We start from the raw sequence: 26402 nt of genomic DNA, 5'->3' as shown, positions 1-26402 counted from the left end.
AAATATTTAGAATCATAGCATTATTTGTATGACGTCATAATCTTGTAAAGAAAATAATATAGGAAAGTGTTTCAATGTTTTCGGTTTATTGAATTTTTAACTACATTTTATATAGTGATGTAGAACTTTTGCAATTAATTAAAATTATCCATAATACAATTTAATTCCATAGAATAGTTTTTTAATACTTTTTGCTCTTTTAATTCATAGGTTTAACAAAGTTTTGAAATTGAAATTTCCCATAAATCGAGTATAGAGACATGACTCGACCTCACCGGGAAAGTTTCATCATATCACCAGACAACGGATCACTTAATTAATTGAAAGCAATGCAAACAATATCGGTATCTTTTGACAATGACAAATATGATATCAATTTAAAAACAGTTTTAATGTTAAATAGAACTATACCATAATTAAAACTTTGCTTCCTCAAGTTACAAATAAGTACAATAACTGTATCGTTACTATATAAAAATTATAAGTAAGGAAAACGTTTAAGTATGTATCATATATTTAAAAAAAACTATTCCTTAAATATTAAATTTTTACTCAAGTTATATACTGGTGGTAGCTTTGTGCAAGCTCGTCTAGGTACCACCCACTCATCAGATATTCTACCGCAAAACAGCAGTACTCGTTATTTTTGTGTTCCGGTTTGAAGGGTCACTCACCCTGTATAATTACAGGCACAAGATATATAACACTTTAGTTCCCAAGGTTGGTGGCGCATTGGTGATGTAAGCGATGGTTTACATTTCTTAAAATGCCAATGTCTATGGGCGTTGGTGACCACTTACCATCAAGTGGCTCATATGCTCGTCCGCCGTCCTATTTTATAAAAAAAAATGAACAAAATCCTATCGCGGAATAATTAGGCTCATTAACAACAATGCATATTATCTCGATGATTATTTATTTTCGCATTTCTTACCTGGAAAGTCTTGCCCGTGGCGCAATCCGTGACGTATATCTTGCAATCGCCGGCACCGCCACTCACCAGCAGGCTCGTCTTGTTCGACGTGTCTTCTATAAAGCAGACGTCACGAACAGTGCCATCGTGCATCGTCAACTCTACCTGTTAAAATGAAATATAATTTTAAATATAGAATTTAAAGGTGAAGCGAAGTAAACAAAATAGTAATTTATTATCATAAAGTATCAGATATAGTAAGTATTTTTTTTTAAAATGTATAGTCTAGCGCTTGACTGTTATCACACCTGATGGAAAGTGAGATACAGTTAAGATGGAGCGCGCTTGCCTAGAAGATGCCTATTCATTCTAGACTTGAAGGTACCCATTTTGTAGGTGGTGGGGAAAACGGAGGTCGGGAGGGTATTCCAGACCGTGGCGGTGCGTATCAGAAACGAGGAAGCAAATCGTTTTGTACGTGTCTTAAATACGTCAACTACGGGTGCAGATCTTTTCGATGCCTCGCAGTTCTGTGGTAAAAAGGTGACGGGGAAACCAAATTAAATAGCACAATCTCCGAAATATATCTTGTAGAATACCGACAGACAGGCAACCTTACGACGATGTTCTGAGGTCTGGAGTTAAGTATAATTTTAATAGGATTTATTTCTTATATAACTTTGACGAAACATCTTTTATTAAAATGGTGATTATATAGTTGAAATTGAAACAGTAACATAGTTATGTATCGTCGTATTTCCATTTCATGTCAATCAATCGTCTAAAGTTTGAATTTGAAAATAGTATGCTATTTCAATTTGTGAAGACATTTATAGACTTCTCATATGGCAAGAAGTAAATTAATTAAATTTTGAAGGGATTCGTGACAATCTAATTTCAGTTTCTTTCGTAGTGATTCTTCTGGGTAATTTTATCTCACTGAATCACGAGTAACGACTGCTACTTATTTATATTCAAATTAGTGTTTTAAATCAATTTTATTTAATTTTTTTATGGAATGTAAAACACGTTCAAAGTTTTTAATGAATTCTTTACCGACAAATAAACAAATAAGTTCCCATAGTAACTTCGTTTTTGTGTACAGTTGGTAAGTTTTTTAACTGAATATTCTATTACTAATATGTTGTATTTTTTATGAATTGTCAAAGCAAAAAAATAAGACCTTCGAAATCATTTGATGAATGTTCAATGAACCAATACCACGCCATTCATGGTGTCATGATTCAAACGCATTTTTATTATATCAAATGCTTTTTTAAATAGTAAGTATATTATGATTTTGAAATTATGCCACATGTGTAGCTTATTCCACCAACCCGCAACGGAGCAGCGTGGTGGAATAAGCTTCAAACCTTCTCAAAAAATGAGGGAGGATGCCTTAGCCCAGCCAACCCAAGTCTTAAGAATAATAAACAAATAAGCACTTCGAAAATCAAAAACTATTCCTGGAATTAACAACACAATTATCAACAACTAACAGGACAATGACAAATATCGCATATTGTTTTTAATGTATAATACATATAAGCACCGAATTCTTAACACGTGCGATCATCGAAATTTCAAACGATAACGTCATTGACGATTATTAGTAACTTAATACTTGACGAATATATATGAACAGATAAGATAAACCTATTTCCTGAAACAATAAAATGTTTTTTTTTTTTTTTAATTGGATCATGAAGTTGCACGAATTAGATGAAATTATAGACAATATATATGATAGTTAAAACATGAAATTAAAAAGAACGCTTTCTTTCTTTCTTTCGTCAGTGTATGTGAATCGTTAAAAAATACCAATTAATAAGACAACGCTGTAACAAATGATAGTAATGCCAACCGAATTACATATAATTTAGTCTTAAAAAGGATCGATTTCAATCAACTTACTTACTGTCTCTCTTAGTTACATAAAAGTGAAGCACAAATAAAGCGTATGAAATTTGTCCGTCAAGAACACGTCACAAAAGCTAAAGTCACAGGTGACGTTAATTACATACAAGACACTGGGTTAGATCGTTGTAATACAGCTAACATTAATAACGATGGCACGCAATCAACTTTTACCGACGGGCCGGTTGACGTGGTTGGTAGATACTTGCGTTTCACGCCGAAGGTTGTGGGTACGATTATCACCCAGGACAGACAGTTTGTCCTAAGTCTGGGTGTAGTTATCTATATAAGTATGTATTTACAAAAGAAAAGTAGTATATGTAGTATAACAGTTGTGTGGTTTCCATAGCACAAACTTTGTATAAGCTTAATTTGGGATCAGATAGACGTGAGTGAATAATGTTCCAGGATATTATTATTATTATTTTATTGTGGCGTTCTATCCAAAATATGTTAATCCCCCGAATGTGTTGTCAAGATATCAGAAACGTGAACTAAGAAATGGTCTAAAAAGATCAAATACTTGAAGCGCTCGAGCACTTAATAAAGCTATCAACAAACTTTTCATTTTAAATAATTCTCCATTATAGCTCTCAACACAATCAATGATTAATAAATGTTTCGTCAATATCCACCCTAGAAAAGCTATTGCAAGGAAATCTTTGTTAAGTAATCAGCAAATTATTGTCTCCACGTTTCGAATAGCACACCGTGTGTCCTTAGAGTGTCACATTTCAGTCCAATGGCACAATTGCAGTCTAGGAAATGCAATACGCGTATCTTTATTAACGATCAAGTTTCAAGTATAATACACGAAGCTATATTAAGTGACTGATTGGAGATGAAGTCATGTTTATTTTAAATTTCATATTGGTACTATTATGTGAAGAATAATATCCTCACATTACAGCACATCTTCAAGTGTCGCCTGTGTTAAGTCCATTGTCCATTGAACGAAGTGTTTATGTTTGTATATATTAACGACATATATATATCTATGATGATAAGATAAAATCAAGCAAAAGAAAAATATTGGACTATAGTATGTCTTAATGTCATACAATTATATTAATAAATAATTACTACCTCTTGTCCTTCCAAATTGCAAGCGTGACTGTTAAACCTCATCAATTTGACGGTTTTGTCGTTCGAACCGGTGGCCAATAGGTCGCCAGCTGGACTCCAAGCCAGACAGTAGATGCTACCCTTATGGTGCTTCGTCCTCTTGAGTAGAACTGTTGGTGCTGTTGGTGCACTGTTGTCTCTGGAAGAGGATTTAGCGTTATTTAACGTCGCGATTCAAAATTGAAAGGCGCCGACACACAAAAGATCCTTTTTCTAAATACATGAGATCAAATAATTGCTTTGGATAATTTTCAAATGATAATTGAAATCCGAATAACCATATGTGATAATTTGTATTTGGCTGTTTATTACATAATTACGCTCAAACGACTGGTCGGTTCGTAATTAAATTTGTTATAGAAATTAAATTTGGTATAGAAAAAATATTTATATTAATTTACGCCAAACCATTTTAAACCTTAAATCTATAGAAGATATGAATGATAATAAATATAAATTATGGAATACATATGACACAAACATTCTTTGTTCGTCCAATGAAATAAGATCTCTGTATGTGTGTTGTTGTTGACACTTCCATGAAAGTTTCTGGCATGCTACCATCAACGTTACGCAGTTTGAACTCAGGTCGTACCACATAACCACTTCATCGTACCACACACACTCATACAAAAACAAGCATTGTAACGCATGTCAGATATTATATAGTATAAAATAAATTTATATCGCACGAGAAAATATGACGAAAAAACATCATATCTCACGTGAAAGCAACATTTGAAAGACGCAAATACATTACGCAATGCGTTCGTTTATTCACAAGAAAGCTCGTCGTCATCCAAGAAACTACTTGACGTGCCTCGAGTGATTTTAACATAATTGCTTTTTAATCAAGCGTTAGTCATTCCTGAACTGAAATCACTGTGAACGATATATGATTTATCACGACTCAGAGCCACAGACTTGCGAATTGTAAATTCTTTTTTTTTTAAATAAATCGAATAAGTTTGAACATATTTTTACTAATATAAGCTTTGAATCATTAAAATGTAAATAGAAAGTCTATTTTAATTACAATGTAAATGATTAGGCTACCTTTACTTATTCTTTCACTGACTTCTGAATATTTTAATCGAATCGAGACAAATTTTAAAATATCATTAGTGTACATTCTATATTATATAATTATATATTATATAAAATAACGATTCGCTTATTTTTTTACACAATCAATAACAATCGGTGTAATAATTATATTGTATTGAAAAACGATTTTGATTTTTACTTTTATCACTCGCATAAAATATATACTTGCAAAATAAAATCGATTCATTTCTGCGTGATAAGGACAAGCACGGATTCATGATTTGGATTTACTTCTTAATAATCACATTTTATTAAAATTAAAGATTAAAGATGACCGAACGATCATTATTTCGTAAGAATCCAACGCGTTAATATGAATCACTTTCTAACTTCATGTTTAATATTCCTGACGTTTAACTTATACAACTCGTGACGATGCTGTTTTTAAATAGCATATTTGCAATATTGTACAAGTCAGGTGAAATGAGATTAATAGAGTACACGGTGACCACGAGCATAAAACGCAGGTGACACAATTACTAGGAAAAGCGTTTCATTGTACCAGCTGAATTACGTCGCTTTTTTTAATAATATAAATGATTCCATTTTTAATTTTAAACCTTTTGATGATTGCTCTGCCGAGTTAATTAATTCGATAAATTTTGTTTTTGGCTGTATAACATAATGTTTTTTTTTTACTTTTTGCATTTTAAATTTTTTATGTCTTATATGACACAGTTTTGTTTTTTTTAAGTATTTTTTTACGTACATTTTTTATTTCATGAATAAAAAGCTAATAAAATATAAATTTCCATATATAAATATACAATTTATAGCTTTTAAAAAAAACTATTTTATCATAAATATATATTTTTTGAAACTTAATTAGGCATAATAGAAAATTATCCACTAATCTCTTTTGATTTATTTTGAAATTAGAACTGTAAACTAAATTAAAAAAAATACACGAATTTAAATTTATAAAAACTTCATATAGTTACAGATTAATCGTTCTTCAAAAATATACACCAAATATAAACTATTATTTTTAGGATTATTAACTCTTAAATCGATTTTATTTGCACACCATCCTATGTCCATTTCGTATCGTAAAGCGGGGGCGACACTGTCCTTCTGTAACATGAGTCGTTGAACGTTCATATTTGGAAGAACAAACGGTTCATACATAAACAAAATCTTAGGTCGTTGACATTACATATTTAGTAAAGAAAAAATAATCATCGCTTAGACTTATTATCGACATTGTGTTTGACATTCCGGAATCCGATCTACGCAAACAAGCAAAGCGAAAGTTAGACAGCAAACATAAATAAACTGTAGTCGCTTGGTTGGTGCGGCGGTTTTACTTCGTTTATATCACAATTTCCCAGTTGAACGAATTACGAAAACCATTTCAAGTCAAAGTTACACCCGGGTAATCTATATAGACCGACAGATAACTTTGAGAGTGACTGATTTTTATAGCACGACGCAAATGCCTGCTCTCCTATTTAGGAGAAGTTTGATTTTGATCGTACTCCACTACTATCCTCCGCATTTAGTTGGTAGATTAGATTAGATTGGTAGTTTGTGGCAACATATCAAAATTGTGAATACATAAAATTATAACCATAAATTGAACAGGTGAAAACTCCGTGGTGTCCACTGAGCTATCTCGGCTTCCGGACTTGATTGACGTTGATTCATAAAGTTAAAAAATGCTGATATTTTTAAAAGAAACTTTAATCATAATCATAACGGCAATCAACTTGTTTAAAATCACGATATTATCAACGTAATTCAAATGGAAAAAATAGAAAATCCGAGTTATAGTGATATGTTCCGCAATTATTTCTTTTGTCTCGAAACGCATTCTTATAGGCTTTCGCAATGTAGAGATTTAATGATTTTATAGTGAGTATATACATATATGTCTAGGAATTCCAAACGACTCTTTTATATATCTATATGAATATAATAAAGCTGAAGAATTTGTTTGTTTTAACGTGCTAGTCTTACGAACTACCTATCAGATTTAAAAAAAATAATTCTTCTATTTGATAGCCCAACTCTTGGATATGGTTATGTACTATATATATCGTATGGGAACAAAGCAAGCACGTTTTACACGGATAAAACGAGCTGAGCAGTTCAAAATTCCTTTATATACAAAAATGGTTATTATATTATATCATACGATAAATCAAATTATAGACTTGTTTTATCTTAAATAAATAATTTCAAAAATCTTTTATCTTAAATAAAACATTTGAATATACTGATAGAAACATTCGATGTATCTCTTAGAACTAGTTGTTACAGAACTATTCGAAACACACCTTGAACACCTCACGGAGGTATACGTCAGGATGCAAAATGTCAAATACCAACGCGATCAAAATTTAAGATCTAGAACATTTTTTTTATAGTATGGGCAGGCGTTTCTTGCCTCGCCAATGCACCACCAACCTTAGGAACTGAGATGTTACATAACAATATAAAAACATTACAGGTTATATAATAATGACTAAATTTACTCATTTTCCTTTACTTTAGGAATATTTCCTGAAAATTATGATTTTACTAGTAATTAATAGATTGTTTTTAAGCTTTCCTTATGATTTTAAAGAAAATCTTCGTAAAATAAGCCCTGTAGACTTATAATGATCTAAAATATTAATTTTGTCATACGAAAATGTAATGTCTCCTTTACCTCCCCGCAGTATTAATATACTTATATTTACAGTTTTGACACGATATTCAATATCGGATGCTGTAAATTTTTCATTTAATATATCATTCAGGTATCCGACATGTCGTATCGTATCCGTATCTTAAGCCGTAAGTCGCCCTTTCTGACTGTATCATTACCATTAAATGACACCTGACGAAATGTTACATTAAGGCATTTCAATGATGTTAAGTATTGATCGAGAAGTCTTTAAATATGACCTTTATTGAATGATATGAAATTTTTTTGTACAATTGACCTCGGATTGTACCATTTTTATGATGCAATTGCTTATTGTATTTTTATATAAATAATAATTTGAGTTCTAAATATTATGTTTAAAATTAAAATTTATTTAGCGGTAGGGTTTGTGCAAGCTCCTGGGTCGGTATGGCCCACTCATCAATTACCGCAAGCCAGCAGTACTTAGTATTGTTGTGTTCCGGTTTGAAGGTTGAGTGCAGGCACGAGGGACATAACATCTTAGTTCCCTTAAGTAGGTGGTGCATTGGCGATGTAAGTGATGATTAATATTTTTCACAATGGCAATGGTTATTGGTGATTGTGACCATTTAACGTCAACTTATTGCCACTTACTAATTAAAAAAAAAATACATTATGGAAAGCAAATGGCAGTGGTCCATCTGCTTTCCATAATTTCCATATGAATTATAAAAGAAAACGATGACTTCATTAAACATTTTTATTACATTTATATAATATACAGAAAACGTTCTTTGAATAATTCTAAGCAAAATAGCTTAGAATTAAGAACGATTGGACTAAATTCGTTTAAACTTTCATATTTATTCCTTGACCTTATAGAATGATTACAGGCTAAGCGATACGAAACTCTATTGGGAGCAAATCCGATCTAAACAGGCCAAACCGCAAAAACAGATTTAGATAATGATTAAAGAAATAAATTATAGCAGTGCTTGGTTGTTTTATTGGTAACAGGATGACAGGCTAAGCAAAAGGGAGATCTGGTATGTGGTCACCACCGTCATTGTCATCGCCACCAATCTCGTGCCACTGAGATGTTCTTACACTGGCTCACTAACTCTTTAAACTGAAACTGACATTCGTCGGTAACATAACCAATAATTAGTTAAGTAGCCTACCCAGACATTCTACCACCACCAGTAAAAGTTGATTACCCTTGTCCCATTTCGTTGTTAAAAATCGGCGCAATTTTATTTTTATTACATCTTTATGTCCGATCATATGCCTGCCTGGGCATCCAGCACCCGTAACTGAACACCTCTTCTTATCGACATTATTATTTTTTCGAATATTGTTCTATAATAATATTTCAAATTTCGAATATATTTCTACTAATAAACAAACAAAAACGTACCGGACCCTTCTAGTCATGAATTCCCTCATAATAGTACCACGAAACCGTATATCGTTAATTGAGAAAGGTACAAGTTACAGGGTCGTCTAATGAAGGTAACTTGACGACCAAGGGACAGGGATGACGTCACCGGTACTAACGTTTCTTATAATAGGAAATTAAAGGCTTCTTATAAGGCTAAGGGACTTAATTTCCATTAACCATAAAATACTTTATACATATATTTGTAGTTTATTTCAATTGTATTCTAGTAATACTTTTTTAATGTTTTAATTCGGTTAGTAAAAAGAACCGCTTGTGCGCTGTCATTGTCTTCATCGCCTTTGTCAATTTATTTCATAAAAAAGTTGTACGAAACCACTTTTTCGCCCGACTGGGAACATAATTTATGTGTGCGGCGTGACCTTTGCATTTATAGTTTTTTTTACTCTATGAATGTAACGTGAAATTAAGCATGTACAGTTCGGTTATAATGACTAGTAAATAGTTTATTATTATTATATAAATAGATACGTTAAAAAAGAGTAACTACTGAGTTTCGTGTCGGTGTACCTTCAAAATAAACATCTTAAATATCGGTTAAAAATGGTAAAAGTTTTCCTCAAACTTACATGAGTTATATTTTGATTTTGAATATTTTTTGCACACAGAATAAAATAATTCATATTGATGTCCTCCTAACCGATTTCGGTCAGTGCACAGGAGATATTATAGGGCACAAGTGTGTGCACAAACACAGATGCACTCTCTATTCCCTTACTCTTATAATCTGATGGAACTGCAATCTGACATGACCTCGATCGACACGACACGACACGAAAATTGGCCATGAAATTTTATGCTCATAGCGCTCTAAGAAGTTACAGTTTAAAGCGATATAAATTAAAACTTAAGCACTAGCTATATAATACAAGACAAGAGATGCATTATACAATATATATGAGCCACTGTGAATAAGATGAAACGGTCTTACAATAGAATATAAAATCTAGACGTCACTTTGCTTGAATTACGTCATGATTGCGTAAACAACTTATTAGACAAAGAGACATAGAAATTACTAGATCTAAAAAAAATCGTGTCTTTATAAATACAAAATCGCATACTTTAATTATTTACCGCATTAATCCTTATCGTATAAAAAGCAGAGGAGGCCTGGTGGTTAGATCACCTGAACCTAAACCAATTATTGTGGATTCAAACCCAGGCACCATTGATTTTTAACATGCTTAATTTTGTATTTGTAATTCGTCTCGAATCATGAACGAAAATTACCAATCCGCATTCGAGCAGCGTAGTGGAATAAACTCCAAACTGTTCTCCTCAAAAGGAGAGACTTTAGTCCAGCAATGGGAAATTTACACATTTTAAGTATTTATCGCGTCCTAGTACCTACTTTGACTAGTATTTTTTTAACTCCCATTTTCGGTTATATTTTATACTAATTCTCAACACAACACAGTCATATATTATAATCGAAAATCAAGCGCTGTCTCTAATTGTACTTTGGTATTGGATTTGTCTATTTATCACGAATTATTCGACCGGAAACTCGCTATCTACAAAATTAAAGATAAATGAACGAACTATGAATATCTTCCACAAATGTTTTAAGCGCAAAAAAAAGTCGGTGTTACTCACTTGACATCGTCTATTTTCGGGTAAGTACATATCCTCAACGTTTTCGTATTAGATCCAACAGCATACAACTTTCCGTTCGGATGGAACTCCGCACATCGCACCGCCTGCAAATCTTCCAGTACCGTGACCGGTTTGAAGGTGGGACGAGATCCGTTTACTTCGGGAACAGCTACTGGAGTTGATAGCGGCGCGCTCTGACCGCCGTTTCTGGTCTGTGTCTGAAATAAATTACTTTATAAGAACTTGTTTTATTAGTGTTGTTAGATGTTTGTTTATGTATAGTGTAAATAGCGGTGCCTTATAGGATCATTATAATTAACTGTAATACGAACTATTTACGATATAATTTGTCCTACATATATATGGTAATTAGAAACCAACTAAAGGAACGTCAGGCAACCATATATTTTTTTTAATTTTTGAGAAAACTTGGTAAATACGCTTATGAGACGTCATATGCATTAGATCATTGGGTAAGTAAAAACTTCTTCTTCACTTAGTATTTACTATAGTTCTAAATATCTACCAAGTACTGGCTTCTTCTATTAGAGTATTTCGAAGTTCACGTGTTTCTTGTGAGTTATTGGAACAAATTTATTATTATATAATAATAATATGCTAAGTGTGGGTAATTATTACGGATTTTATTTCATAAATGTAACGTCTATCTTCTTTTAACTGGCGTTCAAAGTAAGTAATATTAAAAAAGATAATTAACGACTCGATCATAGGGGTTTTCAGTAGAATATATTTTCAATTGATTATATTTCGTAGTTATAAAAATATGTAAACGAACAAGTGATGACCAAATATTTCGTGAACATCATATTTGAAATATTAATTACGTAGTTTAAAATTATCTACTCATGCGAGACGTGTCGCTGAAAAATACAGTAATAAAACTTGAGACGGGACAGTAACCTTAGAGTTTTCGATACAAGAAAACGTTCATCGAAATTCATCTTCCGATACAATCATTTTATCATTTTAAAATTAGCAGTTAATAATTAAGAAACCTGCAGTGCCGTTCATCTTGAAGCACTTATAGCTGTTGGACGGATTATTAATTTACTTTTACTCAACAAAGAGTTAATTCAAAAAAGCAAACTCCTTAAAATATTATATATGCAGCTGTAAATACATAGATTGCTTTCGTTTATTCTTATTACAAAAAAACGATTTTCACCTCTAGAGTCTATGAAAACTAAAAATACATATATGACATATATTTTATCAGTGAAAAAAAAAATCATATAGAAATATGTATTTATCACTCGATTAACAATGATTTACTGCTAATCCAGATTTAACTTGGATGCGAAAGAGGAATGTACAGCTGAACACACTAATATATAATAACCATTTACTGACAATAACTTCAAGCTATGACTATATATCTGCTATAGAAACAGATAGCAGACGATCAATAACTAAAAAACAAGAAATATAGCAAATATGCTTCAACTCGAATGTTCCAAAAAGGCGAATGAAACTGCGAGGCACGGCTAGTGTACAGGAAAACACCAGCTTGCGACTGCGTTCGTTAAAACTGCACGACTTACACATAATGAATAGTCAAGTAATTGTCCTTGTAAACAAACATTCAGATATAATTAAACCGCAATTAATAGAAACATTTACTCTTTAAAACGTTCCTGTCGACCCAGATTGTGCACGATACCCGTTTAGATTCCTCAATGATGATGAAACATGATTTTAATATAATGCAATTTAAATGCAATTTTGAAAGGGATAAATACATTTAAAGTTCAATAGTTACATATCTAGTAATATTGCAAAAATTTGCTAAATAATAATATTGCTATTTGTTTATATACATGTATAAAACAGTTACAGGTCAGTTGCAAACTACTACATACGTGCTTCTATGATTATATATAGAAAACGAAGAAAAAAAACAATTAGACCGATAGGATATATTTCATGTTATAATTCAAATTACATATACTAAAAAACCGCATGTAATTGTTGCCAAGCCCTTGAAGAATTTCAACCATTTTGTTTACGCATTTACATACAAATTTAGTCCGCTACTCGCAAGCTATCGTCGTTATTATTCAGTAATATGGTTTGTTAGTTCATTATTATAATTATATATCATATTTACTAGAAGGATTGGACTTGGCACTAACTTTAGCCAGCTTTGTAGTACATAAAAATCTTGTAATAAAAGAAATTACTTTAATATTTTGGAGTCAAATGATTAAAAAAAGCGTTTAGATTTTAGATTATTCATATAGAACCATTAATCATAGATTTTCAACCGATTGTGTGCAGTGCAAAGGAAATAACTATAAAACAAATCGAAAAATTGATATTAAAAAATATATATTATAGATAAGAAAAAATAAAAGAGTATATAGGGTGAGCACGGTAGTCTACGTCCTCAAGCACATTGAGGTCTCGAACTTTTTATGACCTCGACGTCATGGGGTTTGTTTTCCAACCGTTTATTGGGACCCAATTCATTCTCAAGCACTGATTATTCCTATGAGGAGCACGGATATAAGCTATTACGGTCGAATACTTAATAGTCGTAATAGTATGGGAAACTTCTCATAATAAGCTGTAATTTAATTCAATTGTCGAGTTTCATAAGTGCTAAAAATGTTATTGCTCTTTATTAGCATCCGATAATTATTGGACTTTATCGTCCATTGACTTCAGGAATTTATAATAATATTAATCATTCCAAACACTACATACGATTACGAATTAAGATGCCATACTCCGTGTGGTTGTAAGTTTACTTCGAATTGATAAGTGGTACCAAACTAAACGTACCTACTCAGGGTACAGTACTACTACTACCTGTTATTACAACCTAAACGCCATAAGCAGTAACATTATCAGACATAGTAAACACAAAATTATACGCTTGTTCTAAGATCTAGCGTGTGTTGTTGATAACGATTCGTTACTCTTAAAAACGACTGACACGGTTGCTTCCTTGTATTAAATTCCATACATCGTCATGAATCCAATCATAAGCGACGAAAACACTAATGCCAATTACTAAGCACTGGCTGTAACACCGGCCGTGTTCATTACCTATTGATTGAAATTAAAAAGTAGTCTTTTTACAATAACTACGATCGGAAAATCGACTACTTTACGTGCTTTCCGAGGCACGAGAATATAAACACGGTAAACTTCTAACTCCGGGATATCACTGAGAACATCGCGACGGAACGGAAGTCTTTTTCTTATCCCGTCCGGCATTTTGCACCAAACACGTAGGTTTTGCCTTATAAGCTAGCAGCTAACATTATAGTCAATTACAATAAATATCACCGTCACATATAGAAACATTAGTGTAGAAGTTTTCTGATATGATATTACTCTCATCATCATTACATATTCTTGGTGGTAGGGCTTTGTGCAAGCCACCTACTCATCATATATTCTACCGCCAAACAGTCATGGTAATTCCGAAAATATCGTTGTCGGAATATATAGTAACAGATACTTTGAATGTCGCGTAATAATAGGTCTCATATTTAAGTGTTCTAGAGGGAGAAACCGTTTTTCATATGTAATACCTATCTAAATAAGCAAACGAACTTGCCTCGCTTGCTAGTATATGACAAAAGCTTAGGTTAGACTAGCTGACTTCTCAGCCAATATCTCAATGAAGAATTTGAAAATTACAAAAAAAAACTCTATGTCAATAGCTAATAGATAATAACACACTAATAAATATTTACATTAATAAAATTTGTTAAATGTACGTACGTCACTTTAAATTTGAAAGTTTTCTAACGTCACAATTTAGAAACTTATGACAGCAATTTTTATATTGGAAAATCGAATTGTGCTCTTTTTTAACATTAGCTGATATTTATATGAGAAGGTAAGGCAAACAAGTTAAAAAAAACTGTTTTAAGGTCGTAGTTACAAAGGTTCTAGTCATCGTAAGGAAGTAAACGTGAAACGAATACATTTTTTGTTTATTTAGTAAGTAGTTTTCGTAAACCACAACAAAGTGTCAATGCTGGGAATTCATTTATTGTATGTTTTGTGTTTGTTTTCCAATCACTTCAAATACAGTTAAAAGAACAGTGCATTATCTTATTCTTAAAAGATAACATAGACAGAAATACTTAAATCAATACTTTAACTATGAAATTATAAAAGTAAAGCAGCGGCCTGTTATCAACCCACTGCTGTCATTTTAAGAAGAAGGTTTGAAACTCAATAATTCATCGGCTTAAGGCTGGACGTATCTCATTAAAAACTTTGGTTTTTATATGATAAAAAATTGATTCTCCTAATTGTTTGTGGGAAAAAATGTAAGATAATATTACTCGTTAATGGAATGTGCCAGACACCCTGGTCTGTGGAACTTATTATAAAGTAATTTAAAAGTATGTTTGTTCGATATTGTGACTGTGCAAATCATTCAATCGATCTGATGCGATCTATATACGAATCTGCTAAAATGCGTTTTTATTTTTATTGGGTTGCAATTAATAATTAATTAGAGTTTGGCTATTGTATTGTGTATCTGTTTGTTTTAAAGGTATAATGGAACAGACGTGCTTGTGTAAATCCCAAAAAATGAGAAGATATAGAAAAAATGTTTGCAAGTTATTTCACAACGCCGCTACAATGCGGGTTGAACAAATATACAGATTTATATCTGACATGCATGTTTCCGAACCGTCGAACACGAGATAAATCATAATCACAAATTAAGCACATGGCAAACCAGCGGTGCTATGAACTGACAGACTTCTGACGGACATGTCCTATCGACTTGGCGATCGCGGCTCGTAGCCTTTTCGTCACATTATTCACTCACCCTTACAATATTTATTTGGGTTCGGCGCAGTATGATTCCCTTTACCGCTCATCTCTATGCTCGGATTCTTAGTAATCTATAAATTTTCTAAATTAATGGACTAACTTACTATTACTGATGGGCTAGGTACCGCCCGCTCATCAGATATTCTACCACCAAACAGCTAAACTTAGTATTGTTGTCTTTCGGATTGACGGGTGTCAGTGTAAGTACGTCTTCGTTCTTAAGGTTAAGCATTGACCATGTAAAGAACGGTTAATATTTCTTACAAAGCCAATGTGGTGACCACTTACCACCAGATGATGAAGTCCAAATATCTAATTTTTAAAAACAATATAAGTTTGGGCAGACTTTTTTTTCAAATCGGACATAGGACGTGATTCGTTATATAATGCCGTGTATTCTTGTTTCGAATGTCAATACAAACAAAACAATGTCAGAAAAAGATAAATCGATTTTCTTTTTCTATCATTATTGATTTAACATTCGAAAGAAGAAAACACGGCATTGTTTAACTAATCGCCCTCTAAACAACGTTTATAAGTTATGTCGTATGAGTTAAACGCTCCGCGGGTAGTTATGATAGATGTCGCTATTAACATTTTATATATATATCCAAAGAGTTACATTAGGTGGATAACTTTTTTTAGAAATATAATTTAGCTTTTGCGCGATGAAACCGACACGCTCGGAGAATTTGAATAAGAGAACGAATGAGAGAAAGTTTAATTATTGTTCGACTGGTGTTATACATATGTACAAGGTAAAACACGGTAAGTTCGATGGAAAAGATAAAATAATGAAATCTTATGAATTTTTAATCTTTACTACAAATTGTATTGTAACGGTAATGAAACCATGTATGTAAATGGAAATAGTTATTTTTTTCCGTATAACATCAGCGCTATTCTGTAAGAACTCACTTCGTTGAAATGTTGACAACTGAGTTACGCACAGTTTTGATCCGTGTACTCTTGAAATGCATTACTAAAAAGAATACACATAAATTCGACTCTAAATTTTACCGTAATCGCGCTCGAAATTTTCACCATAAATACAAGTTTATATTTATGACAATTTCATAGAATGGTAAGACGTAATGAGGAAATGGTAGACGTAATGACCGACTTAATTAATTATTTTTTTAAACTAACGTAACTTAATTACAGTAATTAATAACTTATAGTGGATGTTAATATTAAGAAATAATAGATTTCCACTCCTAATAAACATGCACCCATGCAAGCTGACAAGGCTGATGGGCCAAGAATAAAAATAAACAGTTGTAAATGAATTGTTGTTAATGAATAAAAAGAGGAGCCTCCTAAAGGCCTCCTCTCCTCAAAAAGAGGAGAGGAGGCCTTTAGCCCAGCAGTGGGACATTCACAGGCTGTTACGGTACGGTTACGGAATAAAATAAATTACATATGACGATTATTGTCGTAAAAGAACAAATATGGGCAATAAGTATATTATACATATTTATCTGACGATCTATATGACGAGTGTTAGAGCAAACGTAACGGTTGTCATATAATGTTATGCAGTACGTTCGGTTTTTGTATAGTATAGAGCTTTCTACTGACGAAGATTTCAAATATGTATTACGCAAAAGCGCTTTCTTTTAAATATTAAGACATATTAATATTCGTGCTATGACATAATATGTTAATATGAAGAATTATTACTATATCTGTACTTTTAAAAACAATTATTGTAAATCATTTGAATTTTTAAAATTTCCCAATAGCTTTGTTTACGTTTAATGTCATAATATGTTTTATTTCTCATTGTTTTTCTCAATTAAATTAATTGTTTGTACAAAAACCGTGAAAACTCTAAGAAACTGGAGACGAGTAAATTAATAAGACAGCCACTCTATGAGGGCACTCTGTTCGTTTATATTAAATCTCTTTGTAAAATTTAAATTAGATTCTCTTATTCATTACAAAAAACTTTAAACTCTATTATTTTTGAAAACAAACAGATTAAATATACAAGTAGTTTGTATATAGATTGTATTAAATAAGATCGAATAAATTATAAATCGCAATGCATAAAAAAATTAAATTTCAAATGTAGAAGTAAAAGTTATTACACACGAAACACGAATATAGACAATAATTATGTGTTACATAATAATAGCACGATTACTAAAACTTGTTCAAGTGGTCCGAATACACAATAGAATTCACACTCGCAACGCAATACGCATTAGGCAACAGTACAAAAAAATATATCGTCCGAATCACCTGGAAACCTGAAATAGCATGTATTTGGTTCAATTATAATATTATTTAGGTGTGATAGTTTGTAATGTCTATCAGTTAATTAACAGTCCGATATTGAATTTCGAATGATATTTTGGCATTTCAAATATATGCCGCTGTTTACTTTTTAGATAACAAATATCACACAAATATTAACATAATATATTCCGTTACAACGTACGCGCAGGAAGGTCCGATGCGGTTCAACGGAGCTGAACGGCGCTTGACAGGCCATCGCTTCCTCCTTGTTCCTAACACGATGCAACTAATAAGCAGAACTAAACACAGATCGCATGCACTCCAGAACTTCGCCTGGAAAATCATCAGTTCGCTTCATGCAAAGTAGATAACCATAGCTTAGAAAGTACGCATAAATACATTTTTAACTAGCAAATGTGCATAGTAATCAAACAAATTAACCGAGAACTACGATATCTTGTTAATATATAGAATGAAATGTAGTTGTTTAAATAAATCACCTCACAATGAGACCGCTGTCTCTGTAGAAAGTTGTTCAATTACCTGAAAGGCACTGATGCGTTTGGGTTGCGGCACTTGTGGAGATCTGTCGATTAGATTTTCCATGGAATGTCGCGTAAGAAAATTCTGTTTCTCGAATGCAGTGTTTGTTTTGTATGCTGTGCGATTGAATTTAGTCGCGGGAGCAACTATGCGGTTGCCGTTTTCATCGTCGTCCTCCCACTCGGTGACCACCTCGGTGCGGACGTCCTCGAGGGAACGAGACCGACTGCAAGGGCAAGCGGGAGATGAGGCGTTCGGGTTCCTGATCTGTCGCTGTCTCTCTCTGTTGAGATAAAGATCCGCGTGATTGCTCGGTGTCGGCGCACCCGCCGATCTGTAGCTGGGCGATAGGAAATAGTAGTCCCGAGACTTATTACTGTACGCGCTCATTCCAGAGAAATCGGAATAAGTGGACTTTGAGGAGGATGTTTTGAAATTTCTTGCATCCGCAGGGTCCGGCGGACGAAAGTAAAAGTTCGGTTGCACCTGACGGGAAAGCGGAGGCCATGGCCTGAACGGCGCGTCAACGTAATGTGCCGGTTTCGACTTCATGGCGGAATACGATAAACCATCCGCGCGCGACGAGTTCGGTTCCGTGCGGATGTTGCCGACGAAACTGCGCTACTGTTGTCGCGGATGGCGGACGGCCCGCACAAACCCACCACTGATGCTCAGCATCGTTCACCGTGAATTAGACAGAGATAGGAACATAGAGAAAGGCGCACGCGTTCCGCTCGATCCGTTGAACGCGAATACAAGTGAAAGGGGTAGCCCCTCGGTCAACACGCTCAAACAGTGCTCGTCGGAGGCGCGCGCGCAAATATCTCTTTGTTAATGTCGTTAAACCTGAATATTTATTGCTTACAAATATTGCTACAGTGTATATAATTAATATAAGATATCTATTAATGCAGACCATTACTTTCACGTTATGTGAAACATGAATCTCAAATTTTATTATCATTAAGCTTTTGTATGTTCTAGCAAAAAACAATACGATTGCCTTTTTTAGCTTTATTAACAATGATAATGTGCGGTAAGGTTAAGTGGGTTTTTTACATAAAGTTCTAATTATATTTTTAATTGAAATAATATCGTCAATATGCGAAAAGACATATGTACATATATCTCGATTTAGTAAGTGCGAAATTTAAGTTATATTAAGTAATTTTATATTCAACAAATATAACACAAATAATACGACCCAGTCCGAGCAATCTCATTGTAATTTGCTTACCCTAATTATTTGTAAAAATAAAATTCATAAAATAATTAAGAACATGTAAACGAACAAACGAAAAAACGCAACGAAAATCCACTATGTTTCATACTATTAAAGTTGAAGATTATTTTTCGCTTTGTCGCTATAAATCGTATGTGACTCTTAACGTTTTTAATTTCGTAACAATATTATAAGTAATAATATTGCGAGAAGGCAATCGATTGATAATACCCGCACGAAACGTTTCAAATTATAGGTTTTCGAAATATCTTATAATTCGTCACGTGGTCGAGTAACTTTCGCTCCTTCTTACGTTCAGATTAACTATTTTATAACATAATAAATGTAACTGTTACATAAGACAATTTGGGAAATAAATCTTGAATAATATTACAAATTTAATACATAATTATAAAAATTATAATCTAAATTATTTAATCAAATAGACTTTAAAAACGAAGCCATTTTTATGTCGATTCTACAGAGAATTCGAGTACTACTGTCTCCTTTTTTACGCATAACTATGCATATATATACACGTATCAAATATATTTATATGAAATTAATAACGTAATATAAAATTGTACAAAATACACCAACGATAGAATATATAATAGTCTTCCAGACCGATTTCGGCCACGGCGGCCGATCTCAGGAGAGATTAGGCAACTGCGCAGGACATACTATAGTACACAAGTGTGTGCGCATATGCGCTATACATGTGATCTCTATTCCTTAAATCTCATAATCCGATGGGACCGAAATACGACACGACCGGAAAGAGATAAGGCGCAGAACCAACGGCTTTACGTGCTTTCCGAGGCACAGTACACACTTCGAACTTCAGACTCCGGGCTGTTGATAATTTTCTGCAGAAAAACTCAATAACTTTTTTACTGACCGCCCTGGGATTTGAACCCAGGACCACCGGGTCCGCAGTCGTACATCTGGCCACTAGACCAACGAGGTAGTAAAGAATATAAATAGTGTGTGTCAGAAGTATACGATTGTTTTTTTATATAAAATAGGAAGGCGGACGAGCATATGGGCCACCTGATGGTAAGTGGTCACCAACGTCCTTAGACATTGGCATTGTAAGAAATGTCAACCATCGCTTACATCACCAATGCACCACCGATCTTGAGAACTAAGATGTTATGTCCCTTGTGACTGTAATCACACTGGCTCACTCACTCTTCAAACCGGAACACAACAATACCACGTATAGCTGTTTTGCGGTAGAATATCTGAGTGGGTGGTACCTACTCAGACGAGGTTGCACAAAGCCCTACCAACAGTAAGATATATTATTTACGATTATATTTATTTTTCCATACTTAACTAATACTTCTTCTTCCATACATATTTAAAAAAAAAAACAAATAAATTGAAGTGCATTTGATTTTGGCAGGATGAACGTTCACCATGAATAATTCATTTTATTTAAAATAGAGTATTTATTTACACATTTGTTAAAGTTTAGGCTTTCTACGCACTCCCTCACGTGCGATAAATATGCTTAAAAATGGATAAAGATTTTTCTTGTCAACGATATATATATATATGTGTGTGTGTGAAATGTTCTAATTGGTTAGTGTGTATCTTCACAAAATATCCTAAAATTATCTTATTCGCCTTATTTTGATACTGTAATTCAATGTGTTATTGCATAAAGATACGACTAACACATTAAAGCCAAAATCAATGTGCGAATGAATGAGGTTTACGACAAATCGCGACACTACTACATCTACTACGCGGTAATTGTCTGACGTGATATCAAATAGGTGTAATATATTATATGATTTTCATATTTAATAATATAAAAACATAATTTTTTATCTATTCACATATAATTTTACGACAATAATTTTCTTTGATTCGTCTGCAATGCAGATATATTTATACTAATATTATAAAGAGGTAAAGTTTGTGAGGTTCTATGGATCTACTGAAACGATTATTTAGCCCATAGAAAGCCACAATGTTTGTGAATGTCATAGACTATATATTAACCCGTAAAATGAAAAGAATTTTATTAATGTTCGGCCAACGCGACTTTTGGCAGACAGGAAATAAATCATAGCACTCAGTACTAACCGAACCACAATCATAATTTCAGCACAAGTAAAAATGTTTACCGTTTAACGAATTAGACACGGGTCAGCTAGTGATTAAATAAATAAATACATTCAAAACATAAACTAGAAACAGACTTCAATTATATTTTAATATACGTTGATAAATAATTGAAACAAATTGTTTAACAGATCACCGAGACAAAAGCTATAAATCATAATTTAAAAAAAAAAAACGTAACGCGCATGATGCGCCTACGCGACAGCATATTGTACTGGAAAACTTGAAACAATTAATTAGCCGCCTTATTTGTAATGGAACCCAAGGTTGAACCATATACAGATCATAACATAAACAACATTATAACACAAGAAACTTATCATCTTAAATCATCCTACACGAGAAAATGAATGAATAATTAGCACGTATAGCGACTTCTATGGAATTAATTTCGAATAACAATAACTACTCATTTACTGCCAGCCACCAACATTTACTGACCTGCATATTACGCAATAATTCCGAAAAATAATTATTTAAAAAATAGGCATAAATCACCATTGGGTTAATAATTATTAATATAATATCACATTCCGTTAATATTATAACAACAAATCATCACTTTAATTAAACGGCCTCATTAACACTAATACGAAGATGGTCTTGGTATTAGAATAATACGTAATGATTGTATACCTCGACTTTTAGTCCAGAATTTAACCGTAAAACCAAGAAAATCGAGGAAGCAATTTCTGTTATGAATTTGTTACTAACTGCTTGCCCTGATTCATCAATTCTTCTCTATCCTTAGTAAGATCCTCTTCATTCTATCTCTTTCTTTGGCTATGTGGAACGTGGACTCGACTACATCCATAATTCGCTCTCATCTTGTATACTCTTATGAAACGTTTATTAATATGTTTATAATACCCTCAGATTACAATGAACGTAACAATTCAAATGAAGACTTAAGAAGAGCGAAATCATATAATCTTTATAAAGAATATAAGATTTTATATAATTATATAATCACAGTTTACTTCAATATGGGGCAAAGTTTCCAAGTGTAACATGAAATTGGTACTTCAGTTTCACATGCACTGCGACACAATGTATGAACTTCTAAAGTTTACACATACATCCCTCTGAACGAACATATATAGACATTATAACATTTAAAACGGAACATTTCACACATCATCAAACATGGTATGTATTTGACTCAATAATATGATATATATAAATATAAATCTTCATTATTGCATATAGAAAATTATATTTATATATTATATAAATGATGTATGTCGTAAATAAAAGACACTTAATACTCACGCCAATAACAAACTAATACGATCGTTATCGCGAATTTGTTTAACAAAATCGGTATATAATATTTATAGATTAGAGATTTAATTGAATATATGTTTGTTCTGTGTTTATAACTAGTACATTCCATATGAAGATACATCTAACATTCTAAAGATGCCGCTATCAGTTGTCTATATTTACATAATAAATGAGTAAATAAGCATAATATTTCACATGAGTAAAATGAAAATATTAATTAATACGTAAAGAAGTAATGTGCCATAGTTTTTCATTTCGTGGTAAGAGTGTATGTATTATATTAATGAAAAATTATAAATAATTACTAACAAATATAGCTTTGATAAAGTTTTATTATATCTATGTATGTCATACCTTTATTATAATTGGAATTACTTTTTTTTCACATTAACTAAACCAAATGGATGACATAGATATTTAGATGGCATTTATTAAAAAAAAAGTTAAACACTGGTAACGACTGTTGGAATGGTAAATATATAATGCATTTCGAAAATAGAATCACATTTTCGAGCCTCATCGATTATATTACGTGAATAAACGCTCCATAACAGAGACAATATGACTTCATACATGAGTCACGTTTTGAAAAACCCCATGTACAGAATTTGTTGTAAATATTGACGCAGTTGCACGCGAATATCGAAAGATAAATCATTTTTCACAAACGATACGTATGTATGATTGTATGTATATATGTTAATTTTGATGAGATGACAAATTATACAGCTTAAATATCTACTTGAGCCATACAGGAATCTTTATTATGCGTCGGATGATAATAAAGAAAGCTACGTTTATGAGTTTTACGCATTTGTACTAGAAAATTAGAACAAGAGATTTAATTAAATGACAATACAGTCAGAGGTCAAAGTGAAAACGTTTTACTATGTCATTGCGTTTGGTTAGTCAGTGTCCAAGAAGTTCACTTTCTCTAGGATTATATTATCTTTTTAAAGAGACGCATTATTACGTTACACGTTTAAAATAGCTTAAACATATAATTAAATATTACTTATATAAATACTAATTATTTTTTCTATGAACGCGAACATCGGTCAATCATTTTTAAAAATTATCATGTTACTAAAATTATAAATAAGACATGGAACTTTCTCGATATATGTTATATGTTATCTATTTATTACATTAAGTTCGAGTTTTAGATTCATCCGTTTCGACAGAGTTGCACATTTGAGTTGATATTAGACATTTAGGTCATTATATGAAATGTTATTTCATTAATGCTTAAGGCATTATGCATTCTGCTAAAACCGAACTATGACATTGTAAAATAAGGTGCACTTTTTATAATTAACATAAACATTGAAGTTCGATTTACGTCGGAACGGTTTGACTTTAACCGAGCCTATTAATAATAAAAAACAACAATTAATTTACGCACGGCATGCAAGAATCAGATTGATAACAACTACTATTTATGTATATAAGGTCATCTTGAAAAGAATGATTTATTCTCAAGGACGACAAAGTTGTAAATATAGCTATTAAAAATATTATTGCAGAAATGTTTGTGCACTTTGAGTTGCATCAGTTTTAATTTAAATGAATCACTTGAGAATGTCGTCTGGAATTTTCGATCAATTACATCCTATTGATTAAATTGGAGTCAGTCTCAGGTCAAATTGTTGACTTATACCGCATTCACACGAGTCGATTATTCGAAACAGTTTTACAATCAGGATCAATTTGATGCTGCAAAATTCGATTCAATGAAAATTCGATATTCAGTTTTAAAAAAATGTGCTACATATTTTGGTCAATTAAAATTGAACCGTGTGAGCTCGCAATTATGACTGAATTTAATCTTGTACTGTTTGAAATTTATCAATTTGACTTATATAAACTTGTGACTAACGCTTTTCGGTTCGTTTATCGCTTCAATAATTACGTCACGATGCTTCTATTAATATGCGTTAAGTTTAACCTCGATAAACAGTTTAAAAAATACATTAAAAGTTACATAATAGTAGTTTTCTCTAAACAAAACTTCAACGATTCTAAATATGCGTGTCTATCAAAAGAAAATTAGAAACTTGAGTGCTGGCGACGCGTGTAAGTTAAGAAAAATTGATAGGACGGTGTGTATTTGTTCGTGATGTTTTGGAGAATTGCAAAATACACAAACTAAGAAATTGCCAATTATTTCACAACTGTATTTTTCTTTCTTTGACAGCGTAATACATATTTTATTGATACTGTATAAGTTACTAATTTATTTAAAAAAGCTCCGTAACGAGTGCCCCGAGAACAATTATGTTCACTTTACAAACTTTACGTAATTAGATTATATGTAAGAATGTAACTTTGTAAGGTCAATTATTAAATTAAGGTCAAATATAAAATAATTATATAAACAAAATGTTAAACAAACTTTAAAATTGAAAGACGTAATTATCAAAATAAAATATACATGTTTATTACGAATAAATATTGATTTTTCTTGATAGTTTTTTCTCGGTAGGATCTACATTGCAGAAGTAAGTTGTAAAGGTAATTTAAGGTGTTTGAAAATTAAATAACAACAATGTTATACACTGCCCTTAATAAATAATTATTAAGTTTTCAGATGCACTTACTGATTTTTTTTTTATTTTGTAATAAAAGTATATTTCATTTTGCAGCTGGTTTTTATATGTTAAATATGAATAGATCATATGAACGATTTTTAAATGAGAAATATGATGTCGTTTTGAATAAATGATAGAATACATTAAAATACTCAAAATTGGCTTACTAAGCGAATTAATAAATATTAACATTCTTTTATGCAATTGATTAAAAAAAACTTAATTCTTTAAGCTTATTTTAAACAAAACAACAAAACTATTTAATCCGATGTTATTAAAATAAAATAATATCCTCGTAAGTTACCTTGCTTTCGTTTTAATTAAACAATACTGTAATACAAAATTAAATACAATGTTACAATAAATCGCTTGGACCGATTTCATGATTGGATGTAACTCACACACTATGCATACATACGTAATGTCCGTGGATTTCACTTTGTTTCCTCACCCTTTATTTGCATACATTCACTTTATGTGTATAACGCTACTGATTCGTAAATGCGCTGAAAAGCCGATGATGCGTTTTAACATGTAAAAAGTAAATATCCAGCGAGACGCGAACTCACGCTCATATTGGTAGAATCTCACAGGGAGGGAATTGAAATATCTATATATTTTTTATTCTCCTCTTAATACTTAATAAATACTCGATGAGACCCGTATGATTTCTAAATATTTTTCATTTCATAAGGTACGTTGATCTTAAAAAATAAATATACCAAATGGTTACACCAAAAGTGATCGCCTTTTATATCTTTCAAAATGATATATTATAATTTATTACATAAAATTATACGGGCTTATTAATA

General features: G+C 32.1%; 1 protein-coding gene across 3 annotated transcripts in view; it reads right to left on the bottom strand.

Moving 5' to 3' along the window:
- Positions 1-26402, bottom strand: part of LOC126780470 (WD repeat-containing protein 47) — a 49654-nt gene that overhangs the window by 6513 nt on the left and 16739 nt on the right. For 2 of the 3 annotated variants that reach the window (XM_050504975.1, XM_050504976.1), the window contains 3 exons: positions 10735-10952; positions 3917-4094; positions 935-1078 (listed from right to left, as the gene is read on the bottom strand). In XM_050504975.1, coding sequence (XP_050360932.1) covers positions 935-1078; positions 3917-4094; positions 10735-10952 — 540 coding nt within the window. Of the gene's footprint in view, positions 1-934; positions 1079-3916; positions 4095-10734; positions 10953-18351; positions 18957-26402 lie in introns of those variants that run through there. The other variant, XM_050504977.1, reaches the window with a different exon arrangement.

This window comes from Nymphalis io, chromosome Z, assembly GCF_905147045.1.
Source record: "Nymphalis io chromosome Z, ilAglIoxx1.1, whole genome shotgun sequence".
NCBI classification, from domain to species: Eukaryota; Metazoa; Arthropoda; class Insecta; order Lepidoptera; family Nymphalidae; genus Nymphalis; species Nymphalis io.
Note: the sequence above shows the minus strand (reverse complement) of the source record. Positions and strands in the feature narration are given on the sequence as shown.